Source organism: Arvicanthis niloticus, chromosome 4 (assembly GCF_011762505.2).
Source record: "Arvicanthis niloticus isolate mArvNil1 chromosome 4, mArvNil1.pat.X, whole genome shotgun sequence".
Classification (NCBI taxonomy): Eukaryota; Metazoa; Chordata; class Mammalia; order Rodentia; family Muridae; genus Arvicanthis; species Arvicanthis niloticus.
Genome location: NC_047661.1, coordinates 78,980,861 through 79,003,750, shown reverse-complemented (window position 1 = coordinate 79,003,750; position 22,890 = coordinate 78,980,861). Strand labels below are relative to the sequence as shown.

At 41.0% G+C, this 22,890-nt stretch overlaps 1 protein-coding gene across 3 annotated transcripts in view; it reads right to left on the bottom strand.

Moving 5' to 3' along the window:
• The window catches only part of Spag17 (sperm associated antigen 17), a 206,119-nt gene extending 204,485 nt beyond the window's left edge, over positions 1-1,634 (bottom strand). For all 3 annotated transcript variants that reach the window (XM_034500547.2, XM_076933023.1, XM_076933024.1), the window contains exon 1: positions 1,391-1,634. In XM_034500547.2, coding sequence (XP_034356438.1) covers positions 1,391-1,474 — 84 coding nt within the window. In that variant the 5' untranslated portion in view covers positions 1,475-1,634. The remainder of the gene's footprint in view (positions 1-1,390) is intronic.
• Positions 1,635-22,890: the final 21,256 nt, after the last annotated feature.

The following is a 22,890-nucleotide window of genomic DNA, read 5'->3' as shown; positions in this document are numbered from 1 at the left end:
TCAGATTCCTTGGAACTAGAATTGTGGATGGCTGTGACCCACCATGTGGGTGCTGGAAACAGAACACAGGTCCTTTGGGGGAGTAGCCAGTGATCTTAACCTCTGAGCCATCTCTCTAGCTCCTCCTCCTGTTTGACTGTTAATCTCACCAAGTCACCTATGGACCTGCCCACAATAATATTTTAATAAACTGGATGTAAACAGGCAAGACTCATGATGACAATCTGTAAAAATAGAAAGGGATCTAGAAGAAAATGTTCTTAGGCAATTGTCCTGTTTTGTTTTCTGTAAACGTATTTTATATGTATGACTATTTTGTATATATGTATTTTATGTGTGTGATATTTTGCCCGCACAAATGTATGTGTACTATATACATGCCCAGTGCCCACAGAGGCCAGAATAGAGTGTAGCATCCACTGGAACTGGAGTAACAGACAGTTGGGAGCTACCATGTGGATTCTGGGAATGAAACCTTGGTCCTCTGCAAGAGCAGCAAGTGCTCTTAGCCACTGAGCCTTCTCTCCATGCCCAGATGAAAATGTTTGATGCAGAGGTGTGGAGTATGACCTCATTTGTTTAAGCTGTCAACTTGACACAGCCTGTAGTCATCTGAAAGGGTCTCAAGGGAGGGACTGTGTATATCAGAGGGGCCTGTGGCCAAGTCTGTGTGAGCTAGTCTTGCTTACTGATTGATGGAGGAGTGGTCAGCCTAGTGTATGAGGCACTGTCCTCGGCAGGTGGCCTGGTGGTGTATAAAATAGCTTGCTGAGCATGAGCCAGAGTCAGGGAGCAGAGTTCCTGCGGGGTTTCTGCTTCCGGTTCCTGCCTCGACTTCCCTCAGTGATAGACCATAACATTAAAATGAAATCGGTTATTTACCGAAGCAATAGAAAACAAAATAGGGCAAGCCATCACATATGAACATGTTCTTCTAGGTCTCTTTCTATTTTGACAGACTGCCATTCTGGGTCCTGGCTGTTTACATCCAGTATTTATTATAATATTGCTGTGGGCAGGGCCACGGATGATCAGCGGTCAAACAGGAAGGAAACAGTTCGCAAGGATAGCAGTCCCAGTACAGCGGGGCACTTCATCTAGAAACCTGCACTGAAAGGGGCCCGAGGAGTCATAATGGTACACCCTGTCCTCCGCACACAGATCTGTCACCCCAATTTGAAATGGCAGGGCAGAAATTCCCTTCCTGTCTTGTTTTTGCTTCTGGTGCTGCAAATGAAACCCAGGGCCTCCCTCAGCCCTACCACTGACCTGTAGCCCCATTCCTCTAGTTCACTTTTTTGTCAAGCACCTGGAAGATCCGGGAGAGCAGTACTGAGCAGAGTGCTCCAGGCTCCCTGGACTGAAGGGACTTGAGAGGCGGGGCGCTCACCTGGTTCAAGTGTGCAGCTATGAGCGAGGGTTCCCATATCTTATAGTTTGTGCTCCCGGTAGGTTTCTCCTTCTTGGGTGCCATGCGAAGGATGGGAGGTTCATTGGCCTCAAAACTGGGCTGAGGCCAGGCCTGAGCGTCCCTGAAGCCTTGGTAACCGAGACCACGCCCAGTTCCTGAACGGATCCCTCTCCCTTCCCCCAAACCGGTTCCTGACCCTCAAGTCAACCGCTTCCCCGTTTCCATAGTAGCAGAGCCGCTAAGTGCCCAACTCCAGAAATCCCAGGGTAAATCTGATGATTTCCCAACGGGACGTTCTGGTTTAATAACATTTATTTTTTATATTTTCCTTTTTTATTTCTTTCTTTTTTTTTTTTTTTTTTTTTTTTTTTTTATCATTTCCACTTTCTGTTTCTCTTGGGAGTAAAGTCCGAATAAACAATGTGTAGACACTCAAAATTACTCATCCAGGCTTCCCGCCCTAAGTTTCCTTTGGTGCTGCCAACCTAGCATTGAGAAAGAGAGCCCAGTCAGCCCAAGTGGTTTTCAACCTCTAATCTCTAGGGCACTTCCTCACAGGGAGAAGAATTACTCCTCCTCACCTCACCTCTTGTCTTTGTATTTCTCTCTCTGCCTAAACAACTCCAGTTTTTAAAAAGCAGTAGTTCTCAACCTTCCTAATGCTGTGACTCGACACAGTCCCTCATGTAGTAGCGACCTCTCCAACCATAAATTATTTTCGCTGCTACTTCATAACGGTAAGTTTGCTAATGGTACAAACTGTAATATAAATCTTTTTATAAACAGAGCTTTACCAAAGGGGTCGTGACCCACAGGTTTAGGACCCATGCTTTAAAGGGCATCCCATTGGCAAACAGAGCCCCCCCCCCCCGTTGCTCCCCAAACTCATCTAAGAATCACAGTTAGACTGAGTCTGCAAAATGATGATGATCATAGTAACAGCTGTAGGTTTGTGCTGTGACTTGAACCCAGGTCCTCGGAAAGAGCCGAGCACACTTTAGCATTGAGCTATCTAATCTTACTTTATTTTTGTGTGTACTTGTTCCTGTGTGTGTGTGTGTGTGTGTGTGTGTGTGTGTGTGTGTGTGTGAAAGTAGGCATACATGAAACAGGGTATGCATGCATGTGGAGGCCTCAGGTGTTTTTCTTCAGGTACCACCTACCTTGCTTGTTGAGACAGGTCTTTTAGGAGCCCAGGGCTTGGTGAGTAGATTAGTCTAGCAGTGAGCCTGAGGGATGCAATATGCCCATTTCCATCTCCTCAGGGCTAGGAATACAAGCCGACTTCTCAGCCGACTGTTTAATGTGGATTCCTGGGACTGGATTGAACTCAGGTGCTCATGCTTACACGGCTGTCACTTTACCAACTGTGCTATTTCCTGGGTCCTACTTACTTAACTTTTCTTACGTTTCCTTGGAACAAATCAGGACATCTAGAGGCAGATCTCAACCAAGGTACTTTTCTGTCTCCTCAGTCGGTATAAAGCATAGAGCTGAGCCATGCTTGCCCATCACCAAGCCACTCCTGGTGTCTAGAGTGGTTTTATTACCTCAATCATTCAAGGGTGATAGGCCTTGCTTGTGACCTGCAGTTGTGCTCTGTCCAGCACAACCTATGTTACTGCTGCTTTTCACATTGAAGAAATCTTCCGATGCTGCCTTTGAGAAAGAAGTTATAAGTGCTGGGGCCATGGAGTGAATACTTGGTATGAGTTTAGACTTTCAATGGCTTCCAAAGCCTCAATGTTGAGGCTTTGGTTTCCAGACGGTGGCGCTATTGAGGGGGAGGAGGGTAAGAAGTGAGGAGGTGGAGCCTTTGGGCATGGGTTATTGGGACCTGATCCTCTTCCTGTCTCTCATTGCTTCCTGGCCATCAAGCTAGAAGCAGAGTGTTCCAGTACCTGCATCCAGCAGCCATATTCTCCTGCCTTGTCACAGGCTGAAAACAACTGGCCCAAGTGACCAAGTTTCTGACACCATGTGGCAAAATAAATCCCTCCTTCCTAGAGGTTGCTTATCTCAAGTATTTTGTCACAGAGATCAGAGGCTGGCCTGGTCAGTGGTAATAGCTGATCCCTGTTGTCCTACTTCAGGTTTGAGGATGGCGTTTCTTTTTAACTTTCGTTCATAATTTGTACAAGTTGAAGAAAGTAATCCCCTCCTTTTTGATACAGATACTGAAGAAAAAGCAATTCTCAAAATAATCTTTCACAATTAGAAGACTATTTATAATATAGTATTTATAATATGTGTAACTTATTTATAATATAGTATTAATTAAAAATATAGTAAAATTATAGTAAAATGTATTTATAATATAGTATTTGTAATATGTATACTTTATTTTGTGGGAGGGAGTTTATATCAATCTCTGTGACATTTATGGACTCCATAATTGGAAGCCTTTTTCTCTTCTTCTTCTTCTTCTTCTTCTTCTTCTTCTTCTTCTTCTTCTTCTTCTTCTTCTTCTTCTTCTTTTTCTTTTTTCTTTCTTTTTTTCTTTCTTTTTTTTTTTTTTTGTTATAGGAATAAAATGACCAGTGAATTTGCTAGAGGAGAGTTTTCATGAGGATCTCCATAGCAACTAATGAGTGTCACTCATTCACTCTCACGGCCCTTTCTTCAGTGCTTTCTTCTTCACCAACTGTTTCGTAATGTTATAGATAGGATAAATGCTCTTTTTTGTATAATTGCTTAAAAGTAAGGGTGGATCTCTTACTGACTGATCACATCACTCTAAGTTTTGGTCATATTTCTAGTTGAAGCTGCTTGGAGAACTGTGCTTTTATGAGTGAAGTAATAAAAACATTTATTGGCATTTAAGTTCATGTTCCATTTAAAAATTAACTACTGTTTATGTGTCATGTTTTATTGCTAATTGCATTTCTTCTCAAGTGTGATTTCACACACACAAGGTAAAGCTCCTCCCTGACCAGCTGTCCAGCCAGGTCATTAGCAGACGATTAACAACATAGGTTCCATATAAGAGAGAGGGGGCAAGAAGAGAAAAATGGAAACGGAGACTTTACAACTAAAAGTGTTATTTTTAAATTGTAAAGAAACAATCACTAGCCTTTTCTAACAAGCGATAACTATACAAACCAGTTTGAACAAAAAAAAAATATTTTATGTATGCGAGTGGTTTGCCAGACTGATGTTGAGTACACCACATTTATTCTTGGTGCCTGAAGAGGTCAGAAGACAGCACCAGGTCCTCTGGAACTGTAATTGCGGATGACAGTGATCCACCACTTAGATGCTGAGATTTGACCTCCTGTCTTTTTGCAGGGGCAACACGTGTTCCTGACTGCTGAGCCACCTGCTATAACTCCAATTTTAGCAGCAATTAAGTATTTGTACTATTTATCAGCAGAAAATTGTTTTTCAGGGAGCATCTCTTTTTCTTTCTTTCCACTGTAAGAGATGGATTTTCTAGCCTTCTTTATTCTTACCTATGAAAGGGTGACTGAGTTCTTGCCAACAGGAGGTAGTAGTAGAATTAGAATGTGGGCTTGACCCTTAAAACGATTTCCCCGTGCATGGTTGGGACTCTTCTCCCATCAGTCTAGATATTGTGGCACTCATGTCCTTGACTGAGTGATTGCTAAGGTACAGAGGTTTCTCCCAACCTTTCCACACCTAACAAGTTTGCCTAGACTAGTAAGTGGATGAGCAATGACTTCTCTTTAAGCTTGGAAAACACTGGGTCTGCAGCCACTGGGCTTTTGCTAACCATCTCATTAGCTCTACCTCCATTTCTGTTGCTGTGGGGAAACACCTTGACATAAGGCAACCTAGGGAATAAAAGGGTGAATCTCAGCTTATAGCCCCAGGTCATAGTCTGTTACTGAGGAGAAGTCACAGCCAGAATGTAAGGCATCATATCCAATCAAGGGCAGATAGAGAATCAGACATGTTGGTCTATGTTGGCTTGTTGCTTCACTCTCGGCTCGCCCCCTCTGCTCTCCTATGGTTCAAGGCCCAGTCCATGAAAAGAGGCTGCCTATATTCAGAGTTGATTTTCCCACTTTAATTAACAATCAAGACAATCTGCCACAGATATGCCTATAGGCCAATGTGATCTAGATAACTGAAGTCTCCATTGAGATCCTCTTCCTATGTGACTTTAAGGTTCTGATAAACTTACATCTAAAACTAACAATGGTACCATCCTAATGATTTTTCAATGTTTTCACTGAAAATCTAACAGTAGTAGCTTTTCTGAAGCAGCCTGAGGAAGCAATTTTGCTTCTTTCAAATAGACAGTGGGCAATGACAGCTACCATGTTAGATAGAAAGTCTAGTGTTACTCCTCTAGGCTTAGTCCCATCTCTACTGTACCTTTCACCAGCTTAGGGAGGACATTCATTGGCTTCTTTATCCATTGATACATTTCTTACTTTTAATTACTGGTGGGCAACAAAGTTGTTGACTATGTCACATACATCCAGGACAATTTTTGACACTTTTTGAAAAAAGAATACAAACTGATATTCATTGCTTATCTATCTATCTATCTATCTATCTATCTATCTATCTACTTATTTATCTATCCATTATAATTTTGCTAACATCTTAGAGGAACTGGGCATTTTAAAAACCCAAGTACATATTTTAGAATGGAAGAACACACTTCTAGTGGAATCTTTTATGGTAAAGTGCTACCAGAACAAACTGCAATGTGGAGGGTTTTCTAAAACTGACTTAAGGAATCCCAAAGGGTCTTATTGTAGAATGCCTTTTGGTCAGTCTTGGCCCCCTGCATTATTTTAGGGCAAGTGGCATTCTGGATAATTTATGGTGCAGAATGGGAAGACATTCTATCATAACCAAATTTATAGGCGATTTCATCATGGAATTGGTCTGTTTAATTTAAAAAAAAAAATAGGTGTGAATGATGATGGCCATAGTTTTAAGAACCAAAGACCATTCAGCCAATAGGAGGCTTTGCCAAAACCTGAAAAAGAAGCATTCCATCTGCCGAACATGTATGAATTGGTATAATAAATTGTTTCCCCCACTAAATATAAGTTGAAAAATTTCAAGCATATACTTTACTACATAAGGTTTCCCACATAGCAGTAACTAAATCAAAACTCTATTTGGAGAATTTTCTCTCATTGGTAGGGCACTCTTGGCTTGTTTGATTTAGTGTTTCCAGTAAGATTCTACATTTAATATGTTTAAAGGACAGCTTACTTTCAGGCTGGGCTGTTTCTTTAGGGTACTGTACTTGAGGAGAAAATGATTTTTTTGTCTTTGATCTTAGAGTGTTCAGTTAATGTTTACTCATGTGCAGACTTTTTACACCCAACAAGGTCAAACCAGCTGTTGATATACCCAGTGTTTCCGCTGGGAAGAGGTAACTTAAGGAGCTAGGCGGTGAGTCACATGTGAGCCAAGGTTTCTGGTATTGGCCATCTATTCAGCTTACGCTTGCTTAAGACCTTAAGGTATCTACCAATTTCTCTAATTGGCATTCTGTACTCAAGGACAGTTTTCATTACAGATGTAGTGTTTATACTAACACCACTTGTGCTTCTAATCTCCTAATAGAAAACCAAGTATAGTGTCTTTGGATTTTATTGTCTGTAATGCTGGAGGCTACACTTCTTCCATAGCTACAGTTCAAAACATATGGAGAATATTACACCTGGACCCAGGGGTCAGCATTAGCTTCCTATTCAGTCTTCAGTGCAGTAGAAAGTGTTGACTTTAATCTTTAAAGCTCCTTGTTGTTCAGCCGCTGGATACTGCATCTCTCCCTATGCCTCATCGTGGAGATTAAAATCAGCTGCAGTGCATGGCATGCTATTCACAGTCCCTGGTGGGGTGTGGGTAGCCTGGGAGCAGGATCACTTTCTAAAGGACTCCCCTAAGAACCCTTAGATTGTGTTAACGATAAAAGCAGTATTTTGGAATTCGTAGGTTGGACCTAGAATGCTTTGTTACATATCTGTAAGTCTGTGGGACCATAATTAAGCACTGCTAATTTTTATGTTATCTGTCGTGAGAGAGTTCATGATACCAAATCTATTTCTTGATGAATCAGAAAGTAACAATCACACAAATTAAAAATAGAGCTAGCACGCATCTGTTTTGCATTCACTACTGTGGGATCTTTCTTTCTAGTGTTCTCTCATTTTACTTCTCCTTTGAAACTCATTTTTGGTATCTCTAGTGAAGGAATTTGTCCTTAATCCTTTGGGAACACTCTCAGACTTCACGATCCATGCTAAGTCACTGCTCCAAGAGCTTTAGAATGCTGTGTTTGATTTCTTAATGCTTTATCAATGTCTGTTACTTATAAATTTTACAATGTCAAATGATTTTATGTTTTCTGTTGTACAAGGTTCAAGAGCTCTGGTTAACAGGAAACTCTTTCAGTGAAACTGCTGCAGCCGAATAAACTGGGCCAAGTCACACGATGCCAGGCTGTGGGGACATGCTGTAGGAAGGAGAAATGATGGCTTGGTAGGAGTGGGTTCTACTTCCCTCCTTCCCTTCCCCCTTCCCCCCTCTCCCTTTCTGACTTCTTTCTTTTCCTCAGCTTGACTCCCATTCAGTCTCAAAAAGTACAGGGCACCATTAGGGAGGTGTTGGTGTAATCCAGAGGAACACGTCTGTGTTCTTGCAAGTATTAAATGAATCTGTACATTCTGTACATTCATTTCTGATTGTTTCAAAGCAAACTGACTTGTATATCTTACTATGTATGGCAGTCCTTATTTCTATGAATTATTAAGCTTTTCTGCTTTCTAGCTTTTGTGTAATGCTGCAGTGTTGAAGGGATCCAGTCCATGGCTATCTGTAGATGTAGAAGTGCTCACAACTTGCTTACAAAGTCCTGATCATCCAGTGGCACAAAATTGCTTCAGTACCTTTTATATTACAAATTCACAGAACACTTGCTGGCCCTAGAGTGTTTATATGTTTTCTCTTTGATTTCTTCTGCTCTCTTCATATATTATTTTGAGTCATGTTCATTTTCCTATAAAAATGCATTATCTGATTAACTAAAAATTTATTTCATGGTTCATCATTATTGTTATTCACTAGAAGCACTTGTTCTGGGGCAGAGCATAGAAAGAGATGAAGACATGATAGTCTTAGTTTGAAATATGTTCAGGTTGTATACTCTGGAGGCATCTAACCATGTGAAGTAAGCCATTGGCCAATTGGGCCTGGTGCTTAGAGCAGAAAAGAGGTCAGAGAATTATCTCCACTGAAGCAATTGAAATGGAGTGTAATGAATATACCAGGAGACCAAGTGAAGAGATGAACAGGAGCCAGTGCTACACGTTCAGGAGGCTGAGGCTGTAAGGAAGAAGATGGGCCTGTGAGCAGTTATGTGCCAAGATGGTCATGCTACTCAACTCAAGCAGGATCGGGATCTTTCTAGAGCTAGGGAGTGGACAACAGTTCTGAGTGCCACAGAGGTGTCAAATCAGACCAATGACAGGAATGCTCAATGCATTTCAGGAGGAGGATGAAGAGGACAGGGGAGGAAGAGGAAAAGGAGGAAGAGGAAGAAGAAGAAGAGAAAGAGGGAAGAGGAGAAGGGGCAGAGCTGTATGTAGTCTTTGAGAAGTGTAAACTGTTACCCTGAATGCAGTTAACCCCAAGAATGCAGTTCCTGTCCTTACTATTTTCAGGCAATCTTTAAGGGTGTTTTTTTTTTTTTTTTTTTTTTTAAAAAACAAATGTTTTAATCTTTAATATGCAGTGAATTCTTTGAAAACTGTATTTCCTCACATAAGTTTGACACATATATATATTTTTTATATTTGAAGAATATAGACTAAATAGCAGTCAGCACTGACTTCTGAGTGAAGTGTGGAGAAAGGTTCACAGCATGGGTGTCTCTTAAGACGGGTTTTATTCAACCTTAAAGGTGACCTATGCTGAGGCTGAATTGAGAAGGAAGTCGCCATATTGAGATCTAATTGATTATTCTGTATAACATCACCAGCATAAGAAGGGGGCATTGAACAGTATTTTTAAGTAAGATGTTTTATTCTTTGAAAATTTCTACCCCATCTCCCTCCCTCAAACTCTCCTCATTCCCCTATATATTGCCCTTTCAGCTTCAAATTCCTTCATTCTTGGTAACTCCCTGAGCCCAGTCGATGCTGCCTATGTGTTCATGGCTTCAGGGTTATCCACTGGGGCATGTGTAACCTGCCAGTAGCCAGAGCTCCTGCTCTGAAGTATGCTCGCAACAATTTTCTTCTATTTGTTAAGCTACCTGCTCATTCTGCTAATAGATTTTTTGTTTTTGTTTGTTTGTTTGTTTCTTTGTTTTGCTGTACACACTTCTTCTAATTTCATGTAGTCCCATTTTTCAATTCTTGGGAATGTCTGCTGTCCTTTGGGGTTTTAGTCAAGGAGTTCTTGCCGATCCTATGTCCTAAAATATTTTCTGTTAGCAGTTTGAGTATTTCTAATTTTAAATTAAGTCCTTTAATACAGTTGGTTTCTGTGTAGAGTGAGAAGCAGTTTTAATTTCATTCTTCTGCAGGTAGACATTAGGTATTCTCGGCACCATTTCTTGCAAAGGTGATCTTTCTCCAGTGCACATGTTTGGAATGGGTATTGTTAAGTTTTTGTCAACTTGACACAAACCTAGACATACCTGGGAGTAGGGGACTTCAGTTGAAGACTTGCCTTGGTCAGATTGGCCCATGGGCATGTCTGTGTGGTATTTTCTTGCTTGTGAATTGATGCCGGTGGGCCCAGATCATTGTGAACTGTGCCATCTCTGAGCAGATAGGCCTGGACTGCATAAGAAAGGCAACTGAGCAAGTCAGAGGAAGTCAGAGGAAGCAAGCCAGTAAACTATGTTCCACTGTGATCTCTGCTTCCGTTCCTGCCTCCAGGTTCCTGACTTGGGTTCCTACTTAGGCTTCCTTCAGTAAAGGACTGTGACCTGGGAATTGTGAGGTGGAATAAACCCTTTCTTTCCTAAAGTCAGAGTGTATTTAATCACAGCAACAGAGAAGCAAACTGATACAACATCGTTGTCAAAAACTAAGTCTATAGTTGTATGGATCTATCTCTAGGTTGTCTATAATGTTGAATTGTTCTACATGTCTGTTTTGTTCCAGTATTGTGCTGTCTTTATCACCATGGCTCTGTAATATAGTTTTAGTTCAGGTAACAGGATGCTTTTGGCTTCTGGTATTCTTTCTCTTTAGATAGCTTTGTCTATTTGTGGTCCGTTTTGTTCCCGTACAAATTTTACATTTTTTTTTTCAAGATCTGAATAATGTTGATGCATTCTCTATGAGGATTGCACTGAATCTATGTTAGTCTAGGAGGATAGTCATTTTTACTATTAATTTTGCCAGTTCAGAAGTATGGACAGTTTTTTCATTGTCTACTGTCTTCTTAAGTCTCTTGTCAGTATCTTAAAATTTTTATTGCAGAAGTCTTTCCTCCTGTTGGTTAGGTTCATTTCTAATTATTTTATTGGTGTTTTGAGATTTTTGTGAGTTTTTTTCTATGATTTCATTTTCAGTAAGTTTGTTGTTAGTGTTTTAGTCTACCAAGATCTGAAAAATATATGGAATCTTCATTATCATCATCATCACCACCACCATCATCATCATCATGATCTATACTATAAAAGCTCATTGTGGTCTGTAATATGCTGTTTTAGAGATGTTCCATTTTTCCCTAAGAAGAATATATATTCTCTCTTTGTTTGGATGTATGATCTATAGATATCTGGTAAGTATAATTGATCTACTATGTTATTTGTCTCTGAGGTTTCTTTGCTGATTGATCTAGTTAGATGTGTGAATGAGGTCTTAGAGTTAGCTGCTATTATTGTATCTAGGCCTATGTGGTCTCTCATGCTTTAATGTTTGTTTTGTGAAGTTGTGAACATCCAGATTTGGTGCATGAATGTTTATCATAGTTGTGTACTCTTGATGAATCCATACCCTTGAAAGATTTAGAAAGGAGAAGGTCATTTATTGTAGTTAATATCCTGATACCTGCTTGAAATGTAAGTTTATAGTGAATTGCTACATTTTGTATATGGTGGGTTCTCCAGGACTTTGTGTGTTAGAAACTTGGTGCCAATGTAGGGGCTTTGAAGTGATAGTACTTCCTAGAGCCAGTCCTGCAGAAGGCAGTTAAGTCTATCCTCATGAGCTCATAGGCATAGGCTTTGCTACTACTGATGGATTGCCTTTGATAACATGGATGGGATTGGGTATCAGAGTTTTGGACTGTTTCCTGCAAGAGCTGGTTGTCATCTCAGGGAACATGGTTCTCTCTCTCTCTCTCTCTCTCTCTCTCTCTCTCTCTCTCTGTCTCTTTCTCTGTCTTTCTCTGTCTCTGTCTCTGTCTCTCTTTCTCTCTCTTTCTCTCTGTCTTTCTTCCTTGTTTGTATACATACCATTGCTTCTATGCCCTGTTGTGATGCTGCCAGGGACATCACTGGGACATTGCATCATTACTAGGACAGGAGATGTGTTGTTTGTACTTTTGTGCCACAAAAACTGTGAGAAGAATAAATCTTTTTTTTTTTTCTTCATTCATTGCTTAACATCATCTGGTATGTTGTTACATCAGCACTAAAAGGGCAATGGTGACTATTTTCACAGTTATGTTTGTCCTAGACAAATGTGCTTTAAAAGTGGAACTGTAAAACCATGGTACAGCATGTAACTACTTCTTACATTAACCCCAGATTTAATATTTACATGAAGGGGATCCTTAACCTATCCATCTATCTACTTCAGTTTTCTGAGTGTTGGGATTGAACGGATGCTACCACGCCTGACCAGTAAATTAGTATTTAGGATTTAGTTTTTACCTAAATTGATACTCACACTGGCTTGTTTACACACACACACACACACACACACACACACACACACACACACACACACAAACACCCTAATTTTTCCAATCATAAAAATGATTAAGGAAGAGTTAAGGTAAGAAAAAATTTAAAAACAACAACATACCATCCTATCGCCTTGTCTGGTCTCCATATAGGAGTCTTGTATCTTGTATTGTCTTCCAGACCTGCTCTTTTCTGGAGAAGAAACAAAGGGGGAGTGGCTCTAGGAAGAGGGGGTGTGGGTGTGGGGCTAGGAGGAGTGGAGGGAGAGGAAACAGCTGAGATGTATTGTATGAGAGAAGAATATATTTCAATAAAAGGAATACTATCCTAGTAATAGTCCCCTAGAGAGCCAGATGATCCCAAAAGACTATAAAGCTACATAAACCAGAATGCAAAAGAAAGACCTTCCAAATCGAGCCTGAATCACTCCTTTCAGCATGGTGTAAATGTCATTCAAAGACATTATAGTCTGAGAGAGGTACTGAACACTCAGGTGACCCTCCTGCCCTGGGGGCACAGCAGAGATATAGCAAGCATACTGGATTAAAACTGCTCCTAGATTCACACTCCTGCTGGTGTACAGGGCTGTGCATTGGCCTTGGGAGAACAATGCTAAGAAACCTCATTGAGTTTCCAGTGAGCAGGCAGGGATGGGGAGGGCTGCTAGCTGAGTACTGGTCTTGGGTTGCATCTCTTAAGCATCTTGAAGGGGGAAAACAGAAAATTGTAGAGGGCAAAAGGAGAGAGGTACCAGGTCTTGCATGGTTCTAGATAGAAAGAATAGCTGTGCTAACTTAATGCTAAGATGCTTGGGAAACATATTTGGATTGTTTTTATTTGGATAAGAGAAACTAATTTTACCTTGACACAAAGCTTTCTTCAGGATTGTTTTTTCCTTCTACATCAATATCCAGGTAAAGCAGGCTACTGTATACCTCAAAACTAAGGGAAATAAACACATAACTGAACTATCTCAGTAGTTGGTATTTCGGTATGCTCAGTAGAGCAAATTGTCCTCAAGAACTGTCTTCCAATTCTTTCCTGTTCTTGGAGCTGGACCTAACAAATAAAAAGTATTCTAAGCAAGGCATGTGATTCTTGACTGGTAGCCATTTCTGCCACAAAGCAGGCCCCCTTCACACCTGCCACCAGGGAGCACAGTTCCTCCAGCCTCTCTCTCCTGTCAACACTGTACCAGAGTGAGATATCATTGGCAGCTCAGCAGTTGGTGTCACCAACACTGGGGCCCTTCCCTTTGGAATTCTTACCAGAGCAGTGACAGCTGGGAAGTAGACAGGTGTATGGGGCATCCCTGCAAGAAACCTGCCCCATTAACCTGCATAGCAGATTCATGATGGGCAGAGAAAAGCACTGGGTAAAGCAGAATCTTAAATGGACATTTCTTAGACATTTAGGAAAGTGGGAGCTGACCCACAAGAGAAGAAAAAAATAGCAATTTTTTTTTAGTGTTTCATTATAAAGTAAGGGTAACCCTTTGTGAGCTAATTAAAACAAAGCAAAGAATGTAGAAAAGGCATGTGAAGAGAATATAGTGAATACAAAGGCTCTGGTTGGTATCCTGTGATCTTTCTCCCAAATAATATGGCATCAGTCCTTGAGTTTCCTCGTTTGGACATCATATCCAGGACCAGTCGTTCTCTGACTCATTTATGTTTCGTTGCTGAGATGCCAGTATTAAGTAATATTTACCCAGAACTCTGCATACACATTATCACATCATAACTTCCCAACCTTAAATGGAAATCATCATTATTATCTATAGGTTAACCGAAGCAAAGGGGTAATGCAAAGTAAGATCTGAACACAAACCCCTGGCATATAAATTGTAAGACACTCTCCCTACACAATGTACAAGACCACATTAAGCAAGAAAGGCACCCATACCTTTAGAAAGTCCACACAGAAGATGAGGTAGGAAGGGTCTTACTTGCATGCTTTATAGCCACCAGCTAAACGACAAGCCCAGAATCCTACCACGGGCCTAATACTGATGAGGTGCTTCAGAAAAAGGAGAAAGAATTTGAGACATGGAACATTCTTTCCTTAACACACACACACACACACACACACACACACACACACACACACACACACACAGAGAGAGAGAGAGAGAGAGAGAGAGAGAGAGAGAGAGAGAGAGAGAGAGAGAGAGAGAATCTGTTTATGTTGGCTAGGATAGTCACCAAAGCTTTTCTAAAGGGGACAAAACTTGCACTAAGAAATACCAAGGGGCAGATGGGAACTGCTCAATGGAAAATCATCAGTGTGAGCAAAAATGTGGAGAGGATGATAAGCCATGAGGTTGTGGAGGAGGTGAGGATGGAAAGATCATCATTTTCTGAGAATCAGCTTAACTGGAATATAATGTCTATGTTAGAAGAGGAAGGGGTGAGAATAGAACAGAGGGAGAGAATAGAAGGAAGCAAACAGAACCTCATCCTGCACTTTCTGTGTGTTAGCTCCTAAGGATAGGCAGACATTAGCAAAGCACAGAATCTTCCTACAGACGCTGAAGTTGGGAAGGTAGACTCCAGAAAGCAGCAACAGAATTATTAGAGTCTTAGGTAGGTGGTGAAAAGTCAAAAGCTTTGTAGGTAGATATAGCCACTGGCAGGATGGAGTGGAAATGAAACAGAGCCCCTATCCCTTCATGGCATGGAGGTTATTGAAACTGTCTATGTCTGGTAGTATGATAATGCATAGTATTCTGAAAGGAATCTGCAATGTCTCCATGCTCTGGTTCCAAGTACAATTCTGCCACTTGAAAGAAGTGGAGCCCTGGGTGAGTCTCTCTACGCCTCTGTTTCCCCCTATGTTAAGCAAAGACAATTACAGCATCACTCTTGTGCTAAAGCTTTGATGGTCATTAAAACAGCACTGGATCTGCAGTCACTGCAAGACTCCTATATCCACCGATGGGAAAATGAGTACTTATGAATTGCATGGGTATTGATCGTTAGCTTTACTTTGTCTCTTTATATCTATGAACTTACTATAGCCAATACATAATTTGTCTATAACGTGAAAACATGATGAATGAAATTTTAAGGTCAGCTTGTTATTCAAATACTAACATACAGATGATTTGTGCTCTTGGAAGATTTTATAGACTATAAGTGTGCCCCATCCCTAAGTTCATCTGAGACACAGTTCATTAGATTATTGTCTTCAATTCAAAATCCTGATGACCCTATATATATTTGTAGAGAGGGCATCTTTAAGCTATTGTCTTTTAGATACAAATATCTATGATTTTTGTTGTGCTAACTCTATGCATTATAAGAAGTCCAATGTAAGAATGCAGATAGAAGTATAATCTAAATCCTACCTTCGATAATGGTTGGGTCTGGTAGTGATGGATGCTAAGTCAGTAGATAATCACATTATGATGTGGTCAGTTCTTAAGTCCTGCAAGAAGACCAATAATTACTGACTTTTTGTAATAGAGTAGTTGGTGTTGAGAGACACAGTGAGTGCTTTTAAAGAAAAAGAGTCTTAAGCTGAGTAGTGTATTCCTTAGAGGTAGCTGGAGATGTAAAGGGAGACTGGCAAAGAAGGCTGAGACTTGAGTTTAAGGAAACATGAGAAGCTTCCTGTGGCAGGAGAGCTGGGCATGAACAGAGGAGCAGAAAGAAAGAGCCAAACTCAGAAAACATGGGGCTGGTGTGATAAGAAGAGCATGTGTCAGATTTTTGACAAAATGGCCAAGGTGCCTTGTGCAGAGAACTAGTTCATATCTTCTATGTTTCCATCCATAGCTAGTTGGCTTGTTGTTTTGGGGCCTGTGAAAAGGCAGGGAGTACACTGGTGGGCAAAGCTACCTGTCTCCTTGTTAGGAGGCAAAGAAGAAAGATTATGAAAGAGACCAAGGGATGCACAGTCTCCTTTGTGAACACACCTTCAGTGATGAGAAAGCTCTCCTTGGTTCTTGCTCTTCCATATAAGGCTTGAGAGTGAGAATGACCCTTTAATGTGGGGGAGGGGCAGCATAACAAAAGGAGTGAAAATGACCCTTTAACACTGGGGGTGGGGGGCAGCCCAGATATAAGCAATGGCAGTGAAGAGTCACTCATGTTCCAGAAAGCTATGAAACTATGTAGATCTCACCCTTGAGAAGCATGGACAGGAACTGATTTCAGCCAACAAACACCCTCATAACCATTTCCATTGGCTGTGTGATCCCAAGCAAGGGACTTTCATAAGCCTCATTTCTGAAGTCTCTACTAAAAAATGCCTTGCTGGGTACCATAACATCTAGACTATTTTACAACGCATTTATAGTAGGCCTGAAGTTTATAGTTCTAGGATATATGGCTCCCAAAACAAAGAACCACATCTTTATAAGCCAGAAAGCCTGTTGCCTGTGGAAGGAAGGGTGTCATGAAATTGTAGGTCTGTGACAATCTGCATGTCACCTCTTGACTTTTGGGTTGTTCACTCATGTGGTTGAATGTGACACCCTCACAAAACTAAACCAAGAGAGTGTTTGTATTTCTTTTTATTTATTCACTTATTTATCTTTATCATTCATTCACATTTTAAGACAGCACCTTCTTTTTATCCCCCGGACTGACAATCCTCTTGCCTCAGCCTCCCTAGTGCTGGGATCACAGGCAGGCACTACCATGGGATGGTCAGTGCTTGTCATAGATAATCTCTTTTCTTCTTCTCTCCACATTTTATCCTTTCCTTCTCTCTGCCTTAGTTTCTTCTCCAAGCTTCAGGCTTTTGTATGGTAACACTCTTATTTCATGAATCAGGGAAGGGCTATCACCCCCGAAGAAGATATGTGCAGTGAATGGCAAACCTTCACATCAGGTCCCACATCTGGAGGTTCTTGGAGACCAGAAGACAGGCATGCCTGCCAGGGAGTCTGGCAAGTGTGTGTGCATAGCACTTCTGGGACATGACCTCAACACAATGCCAGCTGAGCTGTTGTCTGAATACCTGCACAGGTGTAGCTCAAATTCAAGGTGTAAATCAAGGAAAAGTATTACCACATGCTCCCACACAAAGACTGGAACAGCAAAGGGTGCCTCTGCGGAAGGATTGAGGACTGGAAGTGAGGATCCATGGGAGAAAGAAGAAAAAGCAAAAAGAGGTGGCAATGTAAAGCTTTCATTAGAGGAAAGCCATGTTGTAATTATTTGCATGATGAAGAAGAGGGCAGGTTCCAGTTCTTCTCAGTGCCCTCTGGATATATTCCTAGCCTCATGTCATTCCCCAAGTAGGCTGCCATCCTTCACCTTACTTGAATAAGTCCTGCTTCTCATTCTTCTTGTTGCAAATTCAGACTGAACCTCCTTGTTCCCTGACAGCAGGAAAGATTGAGGGAGGGGATTGATTTAGTGTTCGCATCTACAGATGGACAGACAGAAGGACTGAGAGCCTGGCTGACTTTTGCTAAAGAAGGGACAGTTGAGAAAACCCAGAGCCATGGTCAGCTTTATCTATTGGAATGTCTTACCAGTCTACATTGTTTTCTGTAATTCTTGGAAATTGGTGTATTCATCTGGTGGTTTTCTGAGTGTTTAGAAAAATACTAGAAACATCTTTAGATATGGAGGAATGATGCCCCTTAGGAAAACAAAACAAAACAAAACAAAACAAAACAAAACAAAACAAAACAAAACCCCACCAAAAACCCCACAAGAGTATGCTCTAAAATGTAAAGCATGAATGAAATGTGCCTGCTGTAGATGCAGGCTGTAGTTGGAGGTCCTGTGATCTGCTCTCCAGCTGCTCTGCAATTCCAGAGGGTTGAACAAGGAAACTGTACTTGAGGAAAGGGAGAGTTGCTTGTCCATCATTACATCCAGGCCACAAAAAAGACTGAGCTTGTCCTCTGTGGAAATCTGTTTTTACACATTCACAAAATGCTTCAGTGTGTCTTCAGGAGGAAGAAGAGATTATTCTAGGCACTCTACATCAGAGAGTTAAGTCAGAGTGGTAAGCAGGACCCATGCTCACCTCTTAAAATGGCTTGTAAATTCTGTCAGTGTCTTTGGACTTTTTCCTTAATGGTTCTTCATTAGGGAAGTATACTGAAGCATGCTTTTCCTTTCGTATGTGTGCACACATTAATGAATGTGTGTGCATGTATTCATGTAGAGGCCTGAGACAACTTTGGGTTTTGTTCCTTAGGAGTCATCTACTTTGTTTTTTGAGACAGAGTCTCTCCCTGGTCTGGAGCTTGCCCAATAGGCTACGCTGTCTCACCAGTGAGATTTGGGGATCCTCATGTGTTTGTTTCCCAGTGCTGAATTACACGCATGTGCTACCATGACTAGCATTTTTACATGAAGTCTAGTGATGTCCTTATGCTTGCAAGATAAACATTTTACCAGAGATATGATGTTTAGAATATTCCCCTTTGACAGCAGTGGAGACATGGGAACAAGAAGTTAAGATTCAAGAAAGAAAAGATTCAAGATCGAGAGACCAGTTGCACACTGACAGATCAACGGTGGCTGTAAATGGCCACAGGTTAGCGATGCTGAGACATTGACTGAACAAATTGTGTGGAAATTTCTCCAGGGTTGGGCCTGGAGAAAATCACTAGATCTGACCTAGTGGCACATCATGAACAGGTTGAAAGGGAAGATAATTCATTCAGGCTTTTCTCAGTGGAGGATCAGTGTTGTGGTAAATCTCCTGCCCATAGGGAGTCCATAGAATAAAGACACAAGTCAATAAATATCAAATGAATGCTGCATGCCTAGATTGGGCAGATTTACCATTAAACTACACTATTCCCGGCTAAGAGAGCTCTTAACAACTTGCGGTTTCCTAGGTCAGGGTTTTTTTCGTCTTCTTCCACCAACTGCCAACTCTCTGCTTCCACCAACTGCCAACTCCCAACTCCAATGGCTCTCCTGGTCTTATCCTCTTTCCCTGCCTCTGGCTCCTCCCACTCCTCTTCCACTGCCCAATCACTGGCTGTAGCCTTTATTTAACAAATTTGATTGGACAGAAGGTTTACAAGATTCACTCCTCCTTCTCAGCCCCTCCCAGGAGTGGAATTACCATGACAACAAGAGGCTAGGGCTATCCACCACAGATCAGCCCCACCCCAAGGGAAGACAGATACCTAAAGAAATGTCTGTTGTTTGTGGCAATCATCAGAGAGATTGGCCTGTAGGAAAAGATATGTCAGTCATCTATCTATCAGTGATAAAGACAGTCAGTGATCTATCACTGATAGATGACAGACAGTCATCTATCTATCTATGATGCAAAGACAGTGGTTAAAATTGCCCAGCAAAGTAGGTAGTGAAAAGGTCTAGGGTTGCCAGTACATTGTAGCCTTTGTTTGATAATGTAGGTGGCAGGGTAGGAAGGGGGTGGAGGAAAGCAGAGTGAGACTTCTTTCCCATAAGCACTTGTATTACCGTATTATTAGCAAATTGTGTAGAAGAGGATTGTGCACTTTGATGAAAGAAGTCAAAAGTGGAGTAAAACCAGAGTGGAGTAAAACAAGTTTACTTAGTGTACCAAAAAGCATACAGAGGATGTGGAAGTAACACGACAACTGATATATGGTGATGGGCTATGGAGTTCTTCAGTTTGGAGGCATCTGGTCAGTTAGGATGAGCCATTGTGAATATAGTTTTCTGTCATACAAGTGAGTGCAGCTCTGTGGTATTGGGTTGTGATCAATTATAATTGGCCCACTTTTTTTTTTTTTTTTTTTTTTTTTTTTTTTTTTTTTTTTTTTTTTTTTAACCATGTAGGTGGAAGGGCCTACTTTTCTTATTCTGGGAACACTTGCTGGTCTGTGTTTGTATTTGGATGCCATTCTCTTTCTGGTCCCTCTATGGTGACCTGCCCTCCACATGGTGAATTTCCAAAAGTCATGAAAGAATTTGTGTCCATTTGTGGCTATAACGTCTGCAGCTGGTGATCCTGTCTGTGATCTCTCTGCTTGTGGCTGCAGAAAGCTTATGGCTGCTCATCTCCAAGGGCAGTGGGAAGTTGGATAGATTCAAATTTCTCTTTTTAAGTTACAAGGGGGAAAAAAATCCATGACTTTTTTGGATGCTCCCGTCTAAATGGTCACACTTGAGGGAAAATTGTCTTCTCCAGGAAGTGAGTAATAAATCTCTCTCACCAATGGAAGTCCCTAACATCCTGAAATAACAGCATCAGCTGAAAGGAAAAGAAGGAAGCATTCCTTCTCTCCATGTATCCCCTTTTCTCCAAACACATGCCTTCATCAGACTACACAGAGCGTCATCAGACAGGCATGTAAAATGTTTCTCCAGATTTGGTAGCGGTCAAATGACCATGGAAAACTGCCCATGGTGAGAGAATGTTTAGTCAGGGTCAACTTGTGGGGACGCTCAGCTTCCGAGGCAGGTTGAAGGAGCAACTCAGGGAAGATGTGAAAGATATAGCTGGTGCCTGGTGTGAAGAGGGAGGAGCTGATGGGGTAGTTTTGAGGATTTGCTGAGATACTTTATTCAGTATATTTCCAACACACATTAACAGTTGCAATTGTTTGTTATGGAAACAATCTTGCAAATGATTCAAATATAAATGACCACGGATAGATATAATTGGGCTGATTAGATTAGAAAATTTGTAGCAGCTGAAACAAATTCCAAAAGGCTAGTACAAGTTAGAAAAGGATAAGAAGAGCTCATTGCGTATAGATAGTTGGGAAAATTCTAGAATCACACCACTTTTGGTTGATTGAGGAAGTTACATTTAATTTTGGCCAACACATTAGCTTACTTGACATTCTGTGTAATATAGTTTATTGTATTAATACAAATTCACCCAGAGTAGGAGTATCTTATAGTTGAAGGAAAGAATATAAATAAATAAGAACATCTGGTGGAGGAATTGAAGCAGATGTGCAAATTGAGGCACATCAAACAAAAGGTCCTTATTGTCTCAGTGACCGGCTGGTGCTGTATAATATAAACACCTTATAGAGATGGAATTAATTGTCCAGACATGTCAGCTCATACCAGAGGATATCCTTGAAGCTTTTATTATTTACAGTTACAACAGTTATTTATTGCTAATGCTTAGACTGACAAAAACTATCCATAAAATGCATACTTACACATGGAAATGCCAAGTGTTTGGTCTGTTTATTGGAGAATGGTTTGCTGAAATGTGGCAACAAAAGCACCTCTTAAACTTCTCACATAGAATTGCATATATGGGATAGCTCATTCTTCCCCAAACACAGATTCCCTGATGTAATTGAATGGCACTGATCCAGCCATCATGTGTACGAGGCTATCTGTCCAGGGCCTCTAGCACTGGGATGACCATGTGACATATCACTTGTTAAAGCAGGGCAGTGACATGGTCTTAGTCCAGAATACTTCTGTCCAAGGTCATGTGAGAGGTCATGTCATTTCAGGTGTTTTAAGCCTGAGGTTTTCAAATTGGACTGAATCACAACTTGTTACTCAAAAGTCTCAATGTCATCATAGTTTTTGACATGCAAAGCAGGAGAGGACAGTGTGCGTGCTGCGCTGTGCATGTCATATGTTAACAAACTTTCTGGGGACTTTTATAGACTCTTCCTTTCTCAAATAGTTATAGCTATGTTAAACAGCAAATATATAGTTATGATGATTATTCATTCTCTTTCTCCTTGTGATTTTAATGGCAACAAAAAGTCAAAATTCTGAATTCCGAGTAAACTGAGAAATATCTACAAGTATAGTAAGCCTCCTTTGTCAAGAAGAGAGAGAATCACCAGCCCCCAGTGTGAACCATACAGTCTTGGTGTTGTGGCTAAGCAGAAGTCTAAGCCTACTCCTTTAAATGTCACACTGGCTGAGAAGGCAAGCATAGGCCTTAGAAAAATGGGAGAATACAGTCACAGTGCAAGTCAGCTTGCTGAGTCTTAAGGCATAGTGAAGTATCTCCAGGAACTACAATGTGACCCAGTACAGCACTAAAATACATCAAAATGCTTTTACTAAAGGGCTCTTGGATACATAGCAAAGGGAAAATGCTTAAACAGTTAGAAAACTGCCCAGACTCTCCCCTTCTTAGATCTTTCTAGAACACTCTAGACTGTCCCTCTTACTAGTCCATTACCACTCCCCACTTGCCACCCTCTTTCCTTACTTTCTAAACTTGTTCTCTTGTTCTCAGGTTATAGTAAATCTTCCTTTTCTCATGCAGCATACACTTTTCCCTTTTCTCTGTTTTCAGTTTTTGCATCTTGTTGCTGGAATGAAACAAAAACAACTTAGGACAGCAAGGCCTTATTTTATGTCACCGTCCACAGCAGGGCAGTGGAGGAAGCAGGAGGTTGAAGCATCTGGTCACAGCATCTATAAGAAGCAGAGAACAGGTGCCTGGGAAGCTGGCTCAGCTATTAAGAGCACTTCCTGATCTTCTAGAGGACCCAAATTCAGTTCTCAGCACCAACCGGCCTTACAACCAGCTGTAATTCTACTTCCAAGAGATTAACCATCCCCATTGGACCATTTGTACACCAAGCAGATACATCATGTATGTTCATACACTTGGGTAAAACACTGATACATACAAAATAAAAATAAAATTTAAAGAAGCAGGGACAATGAGTGAATGCATGCATCTTAGTGCGCAGCTTGCTTTC